Genomic DNA, 14,925 nt, shown 5'->3' on the forward strand with positions numbered 1-14,925 from the left:
TCTAGTGTAACCATCAGGTCAAATTTGGGCCTAATTTGGAAGTACATTTATGGTCATGAGTTTTGCACCAAAATTGAAATTTTGTGTGTGCAAAATTTAAAAGCCAGGCATCACTGGATTCCCTGGGTAGAGATGAGTTCAGTGCACCCTACAATGTTAATTTTTGCCTGATTAGATTTTCCATCATCTTGGATTTTGTTAAAAATATTTTTCACTAATCGGCCTACACTAATCGGCCTACACATTTTGTCCACATTTTGTTCAAGCCCCGGCCTTGACAGTAACACTAAGCCACGCTTGCACTCCCCCTTGTTTACCCTCCCCTGTGACTCATGGGCAGAGTGTCCGATTCTCATTCTGCTGGCCCGCTTTCGAATCCCGGCTTCAACAGAATTGCCAAGCCACACTTCTTCCTCATGCATCTCTACATTCATTTGGCATTCAATAAAACCCGTTTCACCTTCAGTCCAAGAGTCTGTGTTCTGATTTTGGGTCCAAAAGTCTCACAGCTTATAAGATTTATATATTTTCCAAACTACTGTCAAAGTTATTTCATATGGCCGAATGAATCTATGATGGTTTAAGTTGATTTTTCTGATGTACATGTAAGTTTGATGTACAGTTTTGCTGCTTTGTTGTTACAGTTGTAACACAGGACTCTTTCTGGTTTCAGTGAAACTGTATAGTGCTTGCTGACAATATGGGTATTGTCAACTTACATTTGATAAAAGAAGCAAATATATGCATGATGATATGTGGATAGTGTGAAATCTGTAATTTAAATCATCACTAAGTAATTTAACACAAAACAAAAAATTTACAATTCTGCCAGCTTTTCACTACATTGCTTAAGGGTTCAGTAATAACTCTGTTGCAGCCCTGGGATGTGAAATGACAAAATTCCTGTCCTCAGATAAAGAATGAGCCCAGAATGTCAAAAACAGAAAGTGACTGGTCTGTGCCTACTTTAAAAAAATTTATAGTCATGTATGTCTTCATAATAGGATGTGACATTGGTTACAGGCATCCTTCACACTGTTCCCATTTGTTTATATGGAAACTGCATTCCTTTATATCCTACATTTCTTACATTACTCTCAATCAAATCAGAGCAAATTTAAACCTTTAACATCATAGCCTGATTTTTTTAAAATTACTTTTGTGATCATTTTTAGTTTTCCTTTATCTTTCAAAGGATGCTCATTAGTGCAACTGCAGGACATAGCCACTTTAGCAACATTGCAGCATAACCAAATCACACGATCCTTCCAGCTAAAAAAGAAGTTGGCAGTCCCAAACAGTGGTGGTAGGTCGGCTCTGGAACTGCCATTCTGCTGCACAGAAAGCTGATGTCATTTCAGCTTTAGCTTCTCATCACTCTCTCCACTTTCTGGCACTAACTGTGACCTGGATCACTCCACAGAACTCAGCTACACCGGCTGCTCTGTCATCTGCCTCTGCTTTCTCTCACAATCCACGAGAAACTGGCAGGAATGTGGTACAGGTTTACATGTGCTTCACACCTCTTGCACTGTCTCATCTCAACATCTCATCCTTTGAATTCTGTGCTGTTACTGTTACCTTCTTATTAGGTCAACCTTATTATTATTGTCATCTATCGCAATAAACAAACCATCTACAGGCTGTCATCAACCGGTCAGTGGTTGGTGATGCCAATGGTTGATGATGTCTGGTAATTCACCTTATACCTTTTACTTTCTTTTTATTTGGATAAGCTACTGCACAGCTGTAGATGTTTATATATCAACTATACACTCATCCCATGTCCTATCACAGTTTCATATTCAGTTCTTGTGGACTCTGTTAAGTGTAAAATGATAAGTCTCATTTGACAAGTTGTTTGGAATCAATTAATAGGCTGCTTCATGATAATCTGTAGAGGGTTTGTAGTGGTTACACAGGACTATCCAAATAAAGTGTTATCAAATGATCAAATGCTATTAATGCAATCTGGGAAAGTGCCAATAGTACTGAAGCACCTTTGGCCATGACAACAATGTTGGCAGGGGCAGGTTTCTCAGATGATGGGGTGTTTTTTGCTCTTCATAAGGATGAAAGCTTCTTGCTCACTGTGATGGACATCTTAGATTTTCTTGTTTAGGCAGTGGCCTGGGCAGGAACCAGAATGGAATTCCAGCCAGTAACATCACAGTTCCAGTGGCCAGGAAGCCAAGCCACCAGGCCCAGTGTGTGTTTTTGTGGTTAATTGAGATGCTATCTGTGGACATAGAAAGGAAAGATAAATATATTAATTGATATAAAAACAAAGAGACACTGGATGCATTTCTGAAGCTATGTCCTTGTTGTTGAAATACAGAAAGCCATGGTCAAAGTCACTAAGATCACATTTTTCACCATTCTGATGTTTGATATGGACATTAGCTAAATCCCTTAATCTGTACCTGCATAATTTTAGGCATCACAAATCAAGGACTTGATTGCTGAAGTTAATTTACTTCACCTGACTGACATTTGATTTTGTCTCTAATGTGGATGGCGTGGCATGCTCTGTGTTACTTTATTTCATGGCAAAACCAATAAAATAAAACCAATTGAAATTGGTGGAAAAAATTAAGAGACAGATAGTATGTAGATACTACTTTGGAAGCATCAGAGCATAACTAAGTTACTGCCACAGTGTGATTTAACACAGGTGACATAATATAGTGTCACACTGCAGTCAGTCTTAAGCTACACTGTCTGGTGAGGTGCTATGTGTAGGTGAAACGTACGTGTTTCTCCCTACCAGTTTCAAAGCTTCCATCAATGAAACCATTTAGGGAGCTGCGATTGTCAAAGCGTCTCTCAATCTGTTTGATTGAGCTCTTCAAGTAAGTGCCCAGTGGCAAAGTAGACAAAGGACAAGGAGGCCAGAAACATTTAAGCCACACAAACATGAACAAAGATACATGAAAAAAAGATTTTTTTAATACATTTTATAGAGTTAAATTATTACAGGTAATAATCCATATATATATATATATATATATATATATATATATATATATATATATATATATATATATATATATATATATATTACTCTATGCATCTTTACAGTCTATTATTATTATTATTATTATTATTATTATTATTATTCAAAATATTTTTATTTACAATTTATTTAATAAATCTGAATAAATTTGCAATTAAGTAAAGACTGCAGAAAGGCCACCACCAGATTGGGCAGGATAATTGTGAGTAAAATCAAGAAAACAGACAAGAAAGAGCAGCAAGGATTGCTTCAGACATCAGTGAGAATTACCAGATACAATTAGAGCACAAACTATTCAAAACAGAAGCCTTTGTCACCACTGGGGCTTGAATCCCTGACCTTCAGATCAGTGACAGAAAATAGATGGCATCATGAGGAAAGAGGATCATCTAGAAATACTGAAGCAAGAACTCAAGACCACAACCAGAAAGTTCACAACTGAGTCTTCCAGCAGGACAATGATCTTAAGCATACCTCCAAAATTGTAACATAATGAATTAAAGGCAACAAAATATTGGAGTGGGCATCAAAAGCCCTGACCTGAATCCTATAGAAAATATTTGGGCAAAAATTCCAGTAAAGTATTGTGAGAAGCTGGTGGAAAACTACTTCAAGTGTTTGATTCAAGTTTAAACAATTAAAACACAGTGTCACCAAATACAACCAAAGTGTAAAAGCTGAAATAAATCTGCCTCTTAGATATTATTTTTAAATTAGCACTTAAATAGTAAAGTAGATACCTTAACTGACTTACACTAACATAGGATACCATACATAGAACGTATGGTAACATGAAATGTCAGGAGTGAAAAACTGAGTTTGAAAGTCTTTAGCCTAGGTCTATGTAAACATTTGACCTCAACTGTCATATTAGCCATGCTGATGTACAATTGTGAGTATGATATTGCTTTTATACAACAGTTCTATAAATAAGAAATTAACATCGATTAACTGACATTTCAGAGTCAACATTGTTTTAAATGTAATGAACTATTGCTAGAATTGGAATTTTACGTAATGAACACAGACAAGCAGAGTGATAACAGTGAAATGTACCAGTGCTATTATACTAAATATAAGCACCCTTGGAACACCACTTGTCCAATCAAATTAGTGGACTGGAACTAAATGTTGTGTAATATATAATATACTATTTATAAGTTATAAAACTTCAAGGCTGTCAGACCAGAAATTGTGCTGTATATATTTTAAAAATGTTGAACAGAAAATGAAATAACCACACAGTACATTGCATATCTTTATTCTCTGATTATATCATATGAATACATCATAAGAGGCATTAGATGATCATTTACCACCATTCTTGAAAAGAAAGAAACAAAAAGCAAATAGCTATATTAGATTACCATTTGATTAGATTACCATTTGATAGCTATATTAGATTACCATTTAAACCTGATATTCTTCAATTTTAGTATTTAATCAAATGACTTGGAAAATGTAATGAAAGACAGTAAACATCTCACAGGGAATCCATATTTGTTTTTGGCATTGAATATTCACAGTAGAAAGCAGAAAACACCGGATATTACCAAAAAAAAAAGAAAAAACTGTAATCAAACCTTCAATCACAATGCACTGATCATATGAAAAATAACAAATCATGCAAATCAAATCGCACCACAGATATATGTATGAATTGTAGTTGTAACCACCTGGTTTTCTGACTTCAGACTACTGGCACTCACAGCTGGTGATGTGTTTGTATGTGTACTTTGTGGCTGGGGCTCCGCTGCAAACCAGATAAACCTCTCTTATCTCGTAGTCTCTCTCTTTGCAGCAGACCTGGTTATGCTGTAACTGCGGACCTTTCCCAGACCTCACCCACCTACAAAACAGCAGCACATGCAAATATTACATACCATGAACATCTTTAAACATGCAACCTTCTGGAAAGTGAAACTTGGTAAGTACATGTGGTAACCTGGGAAAAGCTGTCAGATGTCACTGTGGCTGAATTCTGCTAACAAAGATGAAAAAACAGATTTTGCCAAAAAATGTGGGTTTTCTGTCTATAACAGTTCAGTCATAGAACTAAAGAACTATAGACACCATAAATATAATTTATAAAATGGTGTGGATTTTTTTTTAAATTTACTTTTCAACCTTGCCTGCAAAGATCACATTAGGATAGGAGCCTAATGTGATGTAACAAATGCAGTGGTAAAACAATTAGTCTGCCTAAAAATGTCTAGAACCTTGCTAGCTCATTGTGATTTCTTCACCCTCGGATGTCACAATTGAATTCATTTGTTGAATAGTGAAATGACACTCAGACAGACTGTAGTCGGAATGTTCCAGAGGTACATATGTATAGTAGAAAAGTGATTACAAAATTTCAACATGTATTTCATCAAATTCGACATTCTCAGACTGCTTCTATCATAGTGTGGGATATGGATATATCACAGTGTCACAGTATAATATTGTAATTTGCAAATAATGCAGTAGTTTTAACTGCATTTTAACCAAAATAGTGGGAAATGCAGGCAGGCCCAAACTGAGTCATAGAGGTATACCAAACTGACATAGGAAAAAAAAATCATTTGAGTTTATTATTATAAATGCATTTATTAAGGTTTATATTTAGAAAGCCTGATTCCTATAGGAGTATAACTTGCTCTTAAGGTTAACCATGACCAAAAAAAGCTTAATAAATAGTGAGTCTTACAGGGAGCCTGATGCACAGTTGCCTTCACAGGTGGGCAGCATCACCTCCTGAGTGCAGTTCTCAACAGTCATTCTGGACAGTCTGACTCCACACGTTGTGTTGCCTAGGAGGGTTACACAAGCCAAGTGAGAACAATATGAAATAGTAACTGAAGTAAATATGTGTGCATGTGTCACATTTGTCAGCACAAATAATGTCTGTGTTGTCTATTTCTAAAAATTAACAGGAAGATTTCATTTTGATCAAATCAAAAAAGATGACTGAATGAAAGCACTCACACACCATACACCCAAAAATGAACACCCATACACCCACTATGAACATTGTAAATGTTCAAAATCTTTCAAAATATTGCAGTTTGTTTATAAAAGGAAGAATTAGATAAAATATATCACATACATGAATAGCAGCAATGATGCTCATCCCAAATACGGAGATCCTAGATATGCACAAATCAGATGGACAAGACAGAGAGAACTTAAAGTCCGTATCACATATGTTATATGCTAAGATGTGTGCGAGTGTGTGTAAGTGTGTTATAGTTTGGGCAGGCTCACCTCAGAACAGAACTGCTGTGGACATACTCTCCGCTCTATTTCAGTGCCTTCTCTTGTACAGTTAAATGTTAAACAGGGACTGTGGGGGTCCCTCCATGTTTCACCCACCTGAGGTGTCCATGGAAAAAACATCAGTACTGTACACCACATTTCACACATTTATTATTTCACTCATTTGTTATTATGTTAAATAGTGTTATACAGTATATGTACGTCTTCAATATTATTCAAAAAAAGATGGTATCACTGCAGGTTTTCACCCCAGACAACGAGGGATTCCTGATTCCACTACCACTATTATGCGTAGCTTATCATCGGCTGCACTAAACAAACTGCAGTTACACCTGCCGTTCATATTCTATTGGAATATATTAAACACTATTAGAACTACTTATACCAAGGAGTTAAATTGGAATTTAGAAGGTGGGGGAACTCTACTTCTTTCATGCAATGAAACCATGTGGGAAAATTCATTCATCTTCAGTAACCATTTTATCTTGGTCAGGGTTGAGTGTAGAGGTATGCATCAGGACCCAACAAAAAGATCACCTTACTTTCATTTGGGTGGGAACAGATGGTCAAATATGAAGCTGGCAAATCAAAAAAAATGATCATCACTTTTACCATTTTCATTTAATCATCTTCAGTAAACGCTTAATTGTGATTAGGTTCTCTGTGGTTTAAATTACTTCTACAAGTTCATTTATCTGAAAATAAGAAGCTGAAGCTTATCTGAAAATAAGAAGAATCCAGAAGCTGCTGTCGTTCTGTGTATGTTCTTTTGCAAAGTTCACCTTCTTATTCTTGAGGCGGTTGAAAGGTTCTGTCACATTACTCTCCCTCTGTACCCATGCTGTTTTGAATAGGTTGTACACTAAGTTCTATTTGATAATTCTCATTGAGGTCTGAGGCAATTCTTGCTGCTGTTTCTCACCTGTTTTTCCTGATTTTCAGATAATTATATCTGTACATTCTGTTTTTATTTACAAGTCCTTCATCTTTGAACTTTTTTTTTTTTTTTTTACAATATGTACACCAATGGTGAGGGAACTCACCTTATATTTTGTTCCATTGTATTCACAAGTCTTCTCAACTGCGAGAGAAAGGGATAAGCAAACTTAATTACAACAATCTGAAAATGCTTTATGAGGAAGATCTTAACAAACAAGGTGTTAACAAGTGACGCTGATTATCTGCGATAGTGTTTTAAACGTTATGCTTCATGCTCTACATAGTTAGAAACATAATAAAGAAGTGTCGATTCCATGCTTAGGAGAGTACACAGACATTACAGAGAGTGGTAATGATATTTTAGGCACAGTGTGTTAACTTTCATGTCATGTTCACTAGTTAAAAATGGATGCCCTGTTGTTTAACAGACCATCGCGTTAGATTCTAAAACAATATGATAATAATATTGATATTAAAATACTCAGTATCAACATCGTCCTCTCAATAATCAGATATACAGTATAATCAATAGTTAAGCAAGTAGACCCCCAAAATAGTCCTTCCTGCACAGGTAGGTAAAAGCACTTTTTAATGTTTAAGTTATATTAATTAGGGGGCCAAGCACTGAATGTACATATGCACCTTATTGTTATTCTACCTATTCTTCTTCTTCTTCTTCTTCTTCTGGCTAGGGTGTCTATGGCAGCCCATAGAACCATCTGGTAAAAAGTTGTGAAATTTGGCACACTGATTGGGGAGGATCTAAGGAACATTCTGAACACCATAGAGTGAAACTTGCGCCTAATTTGGAAGTACATTTAAGGTCATAACCTTTGAACCATGTTTCCAAAATTTAAAAGCATCTCTGGATTCCCTGGGTTGATTTTCCGCCATCTTGGATTTTTTTTTTTCCGCTACTCCTCCTACTCCTCCTTGTGCTAAGTTCACAGTTCTTTTTCCCTATAATTCCCTTGAGTATACAAAACTGAATGCACATCAATATCTGAAAATCAAGTGTACTTCCTGTCATCTTGTATTTTGTCAAAAACGTTTTTTTCGCCAATCCTCCTACAAATTATGTCCAAACAACACCAAATTTGGCATACATTATCGTCAGACCAACCGGGACAAATACTATCAAAAGAGTGTTGATATTCCAAAAGGTTTGCCCATATTGTACCAACAAATCTGACAGCAAAGCTGCCAAACAGGAAGCGAGGCTGTATCTCAGCAACGACTTTGCACACTGACACAAATCTTGGTAGGCATCTTCAGGACCATGCCCATGCCACTTACTGGTCAGAAGTTACAATAACATGCAGAATATTCTTCCATCTAAGTGCCATTTTGGTACTCCTATTGCAATTTTTATCCAATCTTTACCAAATTTGGCTCACAGATGTTTATAAAGTGGGAGAATTGTCCAATCTTTACTAAATTTGGCTCACAGATGTTTTTAAACTGCAAGAAGAAAAAAAAAAATCAGTAGCAACAGACAACACCACAGGTCACAGCAGTAGTGGCAGCTGCAGCAGCAATGCCACTCTGCTGCCCATTTGTTCATCTAGACCTTTCCTCCTACAGTCAGAGAATTCCACCACTGTCCATGGTCAAAGCATATACATCATGAGTGAACTTACAAATCACTCTTGAATCCCTTTCTCTAAATTGTTGTCTCTGCTTTCCTGTGATCGCTTAGGCAGCAATTGTACCTCATCTCTGAATGTGTGGCACACCAAGTCTGGGTGCTTGGCCCCTGAAAATGCTGCTTGCGGCTTTAATTAAAATTTAAATTAAAATAAAACCCAGTAATGCAAACATCATTTAAATGGTTATTAGTTTTTTTTTTTTTATTATTATAGGAAATGAATAAAAATAGCAGAAAATAAGTGTTGAAAATATTTTTCAGTCATTACAGCACAAAGTGGATGAAGTGCACTTGTGATGAAGTGCTAAATTACCGCATATCTGGTTGTTGCAGCAGTCAGAGATGAGAGCAGAGCCAGGACTGCATGTGGGAGGTGTAGCTGAAGGTTTTGGCCAGCATTTTTCTGTCAGCGTCTGATTACTGCATGTACACATGTGGCAATTTGACTCCCATATTGCCCCAACCTTAGAAAGAGATTTGCAGTGTAATCAGAGACTTGGTGGGAAACATCTATTTTTTTTATCTGAACCTTTTGTTTTTGAGCTATTTTTAGGATTTGTCTTTGCTGATTTGTATTAAGAAAATGTGTGCAGTTTGGGTTAATAGATACATTCTAATAATGCTTAATGAATTTTGTCATGCTCTCTTACTTTGTGGGTAACTGTTGAACATTGCATCATAGGTAATAGGTAATGTCTTACCGGCATGGGTTGTCCCAGTGGGCCTTTACAGTCTGAAGAAAAAGTAAGCCAGGCATTTATGCACATTTATCTCACACAGGAAACGTCAGTTTAAGAACAATTACTCAGAAATGACAACAAATATGAGCTAGGTAAGCACAAAGACACGTATTGTTATTACAAAACCCTTTCAATGACACATTAAAACATAAATTCAGCTTTATTTCTACATGAAAATTGACTATTCACTTGATATGGTGAAGTCTTACAGCTTAAACCTGACTTCCTGCTGATTTTGTTTCATAAATGTGTTGATGCATAGAGCACAAGAAAATTCTGCTGCTCTTTGTCTTGTATAAAAATGGCAACCACTCACTGGTGCATTCAGATACACAGATCTCCTTGTGTTTCTCAGCAAGTAGCTGGCCATCTGGGCAGAAGCAACCAGACCACATTGTATCCAAAATTGTCCCCGGAACACGCACACTATGTGAAGAACACACATAACACAGACTCAAAACAAGCAATCTACAGCACATTTAAGCATTATTAAACAAACAAGATAAGTTGTTTGTAACAAAAAAAAAAAAAAAAAAAAAAACACCCTCACCCGCCATGGCAGAAATCAGATGGAGTTCTCCGGCATTCATTGAAAATCATTCCTTCAGGACAAGTAATGTCTGAGAAAGGAAACGTTGTTTTAAAATGTATAAAAGAATGGACAACATGAAGCATTTCATTCTGCCACAGCAAACACATTATGCTTTTATCGGTTTTAATCATTAAATGCTTGGATGCTTTTTTATGTAGACATATTTAATTCATAGTTTAAACCATAGAGATCTGGCATGTTATCTTAACGCAATTTTAATTTTATTGTCATATCACTTTTTAACCTACAATAGGTCATTATATATAGGTCACAGGTTATAAATTACACAGACATTTGGAAGTTTGCATGTTGGGGAGGTGGGTGAGGTAAGAGGTTGTTGGACCTAAGGCACACATTTAACGGTTAAGAAACTCTCTCTAAAATACAGACAGATATTCTGAATTAGCTCGGTATCTACCAGCCAACAGGATTTCTACATTCTCTGCATGTGTCTTAATCATGCAAGTAAAACAGCTACTTTACCACAAATTCCCTTGGTGAGGTTTCTCCAGGCCACACAGAAGCCCATCTTCTTGCAGTGATCAGCTAGACGCTCTAGTGGGGAACACACAGTGGCGTTGTTGTGGGCCACACAGTAATCAAACTTGCAGTTACTCACCAGCTTCTCCACATCAATGTTACTACTGCATACATTGAACACTCTGAAATTGAAACAGAAAATATATTAGTAACATTTGCTTACTTATATGTTACAAAAAACAGGAAGAAGAGATGTTATACAGCAAGTACGCAGCTCTACCACACTTTGTGACCCTGGCCAAAATACACTTGTCCACACTGTTGTGTTCTGTCACTTACTGGTCCAGGCAATCTGTTTTGATTTTATAGCAATATAATTCAATTATTTAATTTACCATTAAGAATGCTTCACCTCAGTCCACCCCAAACAATATGTAAAGAGAAAAAAGGTACACAAAATTCTTTCCTATGATAGTGTCTTGGATCAATTCTCTGCTTATTTCCAGTTTTTATTGTACTCTTTAATAGGCTTTGTTGATTTTAGTATTTAGTTGTCTCAGGTGTGTAGGGGTCCCTGGAGGACTAGTGGTTAGGCCACAGCGCTCTCACTGCTGCAGCCCAGGTTTGATTCCCAGCCAGGGAACCAACCCCAGCCACTGGGGTTACATGCAACATTGCGCTGTCAGTGCCAGTCCCAAGCCTGAATAAAATCGGGGAGGGTTGCGTCAAGAAGGGCATCCGGCATAAAAACTGCCAAATCAAATACGTGGACCAATGATCTGCTGCTCCCCTAACAGGAGCAGCCAAAAGGGGAACAACAACAGCTGTCTCAGGTGTGTAGTTAAGAGTGGCTTTGCGTTCTTCTCAAGTGTGCATTGTGGGCTAATTGTGGGTAGTGCATCTGTATCGGTCAGAGGTGCACCAGTTAGTGAGGTGGTTAGTGTATCCCAAGTTATCCCTTCTGTCCTATCCACATATCCTATTCATTTTCACCACATTTTTCTCCCAGTTTGGTCATTTGCCAATTCCCACTGAGTGGTTTGCATGTTTGTCTCGCACTTCCGGGGTTGGAGTTTAGAATCTTGCCTCCGCTCTTTGTGTGCAGAGTTTGCATGTGTTCCCCGTGCTTCAGGGGTTTCCTCCAGGTACTCCAGTTCAAAAAGACTCCATAGACATGCGTTGTAGGCTGACTGGCATTTCCAAATTGTCTATAGTGTGTGAACGTGTGTGCGATTGTGCCCTGCAATAGGTTGATACCCTGTCCAGGGTGTCCCCCACCTTGTGCCCTGAGTTACCTGGGATAGGCTCCAGACTCTCCCGTGACCCTGTGTAGGATAAGCAGTATGGAGGATGGATGGATAGTGCTTTTAACAATGGACACTGTCACAAAGCAACTTTACAGAAATATATAAATTCTAGATATAAATTTTAAATTTATAAATCTATCCCAATTGAGCAAGCCAGAGGTGACGGTGGCAAGGAAAAACTCACTGAGACAACATGATGAAGAAACCTTGAGAGAAACAAGACACAAAAGGGAACCCATCTTCATCTGGATGACACTGTATAGTGTGATTATAAATAATTTCTCTTTGCATTGGGAACCATATGATCTCTTTCCTAACCCTACTCGAGGAATCCTTGGTATACTTCAGATGGGTTGATGGTATTCTTAGACCCTGACCTACTTGTACTAACATGAGGATTTTGATTTTGATGGAAAATACAAAGCACGTCTCTAGAAAAGGGTGACTGCCAAATGCTGTAAATGTAAATATAATCACAAAAATATATGCAAAATTCCTTGTTTATTAATTATTATATTAGTACACCTACTAAACTGGCAACTCAGGGTCTGATTTACTTAAAGTCCCAAATAATTTGCATTCATTTGCATAAAAACTAATAACTAATCTAATAACTAATAATCTTTTAACTTTGTGTAAATATGAATTTTATATGATATCTAGTTTATGTCTGTACACTAAGCAGAAGCAAAGATATCTTGTTTTAAAATCATACAAAATTATTTGCTTATTGTGCACCTGTTACTTTAGGAAGTAACAATGCTTCTGTGCATATCTTTGCCATATTTTGCCATAGAAACAAACAGAAAAAAGGGAAAACACTCTTGAATCTGCTGGATATGAACTAATTGATGTATTCACTCAAAAGAGTACTTTTTAAAATCAGATTTAGTAATATTAGTCACCTGATCCTGTTTCATCAATCATTCTTCAGTAGTGACAGGCAAAAAGAAGCTTTTGAGACTGTTACTTATCTGAAGCGAAAATGATATAGAGCATCAGAATACATATTCGACACTGAGCTGTAATACAATTGCTGAACTATAAAAATTCTTACTCCACTACCATTTCAAATGAGTGTATTAGCTTTATATTATAATGCTAAATGCAGTTGACATTCTATAACACAGACATTTTCTTCTTTGCTGAAAAAAAACCTTCAGAGTGTTTTCCTCATTTATTTAATAAAAATATGATTTTTTTTTTTTCATCGGCATTGTGGGTTTTGGATTCTTATTACCTCAGTATCTAGTATCTAAATGTAAAAAAAATTCTAATAGCTGAGGTTCTGCTGAAAACCATGATATTAAACACTTGAGGTAAAAACATTTTTAAGATGGTATAATACTGCAAAAATATATCTATTGAAAACATTCATAAAAACCTTAGATTCCAGTGGGTTAAACTCTTTTCCTAACCATTGATTATGTAAATAATCTGTTATGTACAGTATATTAGCAAATCCAGCAACTCTTGAAAAAAAAAAACTTTAATAAAAAATGTTCCATGAGCTTGAAGTTAAAAAAAAAAACAAAGCTGAAGACAAAGCTGAAGCTTACTCATGTCTGAGGAGCTCACAGAGAGGAGCCATGCAAGGTGGTATTTTTGTTGGAGAAATAGGTGGTGTTGGTGTTATTTCATGGGAACAAGTGACATGCCGCGGGGCTTGTTGACAGTATGGTTTCAGTGGATCATCCTCTATCCACTCATATGCAGTCTTATCACAGCAGTCCTTATTCTCAACTGAACCATCCCTGCGTATACATGAGGCACCTCCACAAACACCTGAAAGCAGGAATAAGAGAAACCTTGAATAACATACATAAACAGTATAATTTCTAAAACAAAAATTTTACAAATATTTATTGGTACACCATAATACAACTTAAAACAAATAAAATAATGGCATAATATGTGACATGACTATAACAACCTGTATGACTATAGTACCTGAAAATACACACCAATATCTATAAATATAACCATATTACAGTAATAATTAAAAACCTACAAAATTTGGTTATTGTCCTAAGAAGAAGGCCAAAATCCTGGACACCTACCACACTGTCCCTGTGTGTTATTAAGGAAGTGCTCCATTGCCAGATTGACCTGCAGTGTGTTTTTTGCACTGAGAGAGATGTATGAGCGGATCTCTTCAATGTAAAGGTAAACCATGTTACCTGTACTCTCAAACCTAAGTCCACCTGCTTGATATGGTGGCTGTATTGTCACATGATTCAGAATAACCTGAAAAACATAACAGATTCAAACTAACATGGCCCAAACATGCACTGTGCACAAAATGCACAGTACCATATTACAATATGTACAAACAATAAAATAGCAAGCACTCCAAAGGCACAGGAACCAAGTCATGATGACCACTACCTGAGAGTCACCACAAAATTTAACAGCTTCAAGGCATTCATATAGACCTACTTCTACTACGGGCTTTTTTTCTGGAAGCACTCGAAGTATGGCTGTGTTGTTACGGTATTTCAGAATGATGCCCTTGACACAGGATGCAGATGGTTCACAGTAATAATTGTCAACACTGATTTTGAGATGGTGACGTGAAATCCTTTCCTCCACCAGAATGTATGTACAGTTTTCTAAGAAGTCAAAGTTCTGTCCTTCAAAGGTAGTATAATGTGGGTCTCCGTAGACATCACATTGACCTAAGGGAAACATTGGAGAAATCTCAGCATAGTACCGATTCACAAAACAGGGACAGAAACTCAGTGCATAGCTTAGATAGCCTGTTTTTAAACTACTATGCAGATTACAGCATTGTCTCTGGTGGTCCTCATCAAGGAGAAAAGAGAAAGATGAGTAAATAAGCAAATAAATTTTTTTTTTTAAAATATTAGGAGGTTTCTTTATACAATATATAATGTTCAAAATAATTTTATTGAGGAAAAACTACAAGTTGGATTATCCTT

At 36.6% G+C, this 14,925-nt stretch overlaps 1 protein-coding gene across 1 annotated transcript in view; it reads right to left on the reverse strand.

The window, feature by feature from the left end:
- Positions 1-4,267: 4,267 nt before the first annotated feature.
- The window catches only part of LOC113531972 (mucin-2), a 44,504-nt gene continuing 33,846 nt past the window's right edge, over positions 4,268-14,925 (reverse strand). Inside the window, exons 25-37 of the mRNA XM_053241609.1 lie at positions 14,423-14,661; positions 14,044-14,230; positions 13,543-13,768; positions 10,680-10,858; positions 10,155-10,224; positions 9,921-10,030; positions 9,566-9,597; positions 9,178-9,328; positions 7,321-7,358; positions 6,266-6,373; positions 6,108-6,147; positions 5,709-5,811; positions 4,268-4,865 (exon numbers count right to left, since the gene is read on the reverse strand). Coding sequence (XP_053097584.1) covers positions 4,712-4,865; positions 5,709-5,811; positions 6,108-6,147; positions 6,266-6,373; positions 7,321-7,358; positions 9,178-9,328; positions 9,566-9,597; positions 9,921-10,030; positions 10,155-10,224; positions 10,680-10,858; positions 13,543-13,768; positions 14,044-14,230; positions 14,423-14,661 — 1,637 coding nt within the window. The 3' untranslated portion in view covers positions 4,268-4,711. The remainder of the gene's footprint in view (positions 4,866-5,708; positions 5,812-6,107; positions 6,148-6,265; positions 6,374-7,320; positions 7,359-9,177; positions 9,329-9,565; positions 9,598-9,920; positions 10,031-10,154; positions 10,225-10,679; positions 10,859-13,542; positions 13,769-14,043; positions 14,231-14,422; positions 14,662-14,925) is intronic.

The sequence above is a fragment of the Pangasianodon hypophthalmus genome, chromosome 18 (genome assembly GCF_027358585.1).
Source record: "Pangasianodon hypophthalmus isolate fPanHyp1 chromosome 18, fPanHyp1.pri, whole genome shotgun sequence".
Lineage (NCBI taxonomy): Eukaryota > Metazoa > Chordata > Actinopteri > Siluriformes > Pangasiidae > Pangasianodon > Pangasianodon hypophthalmus.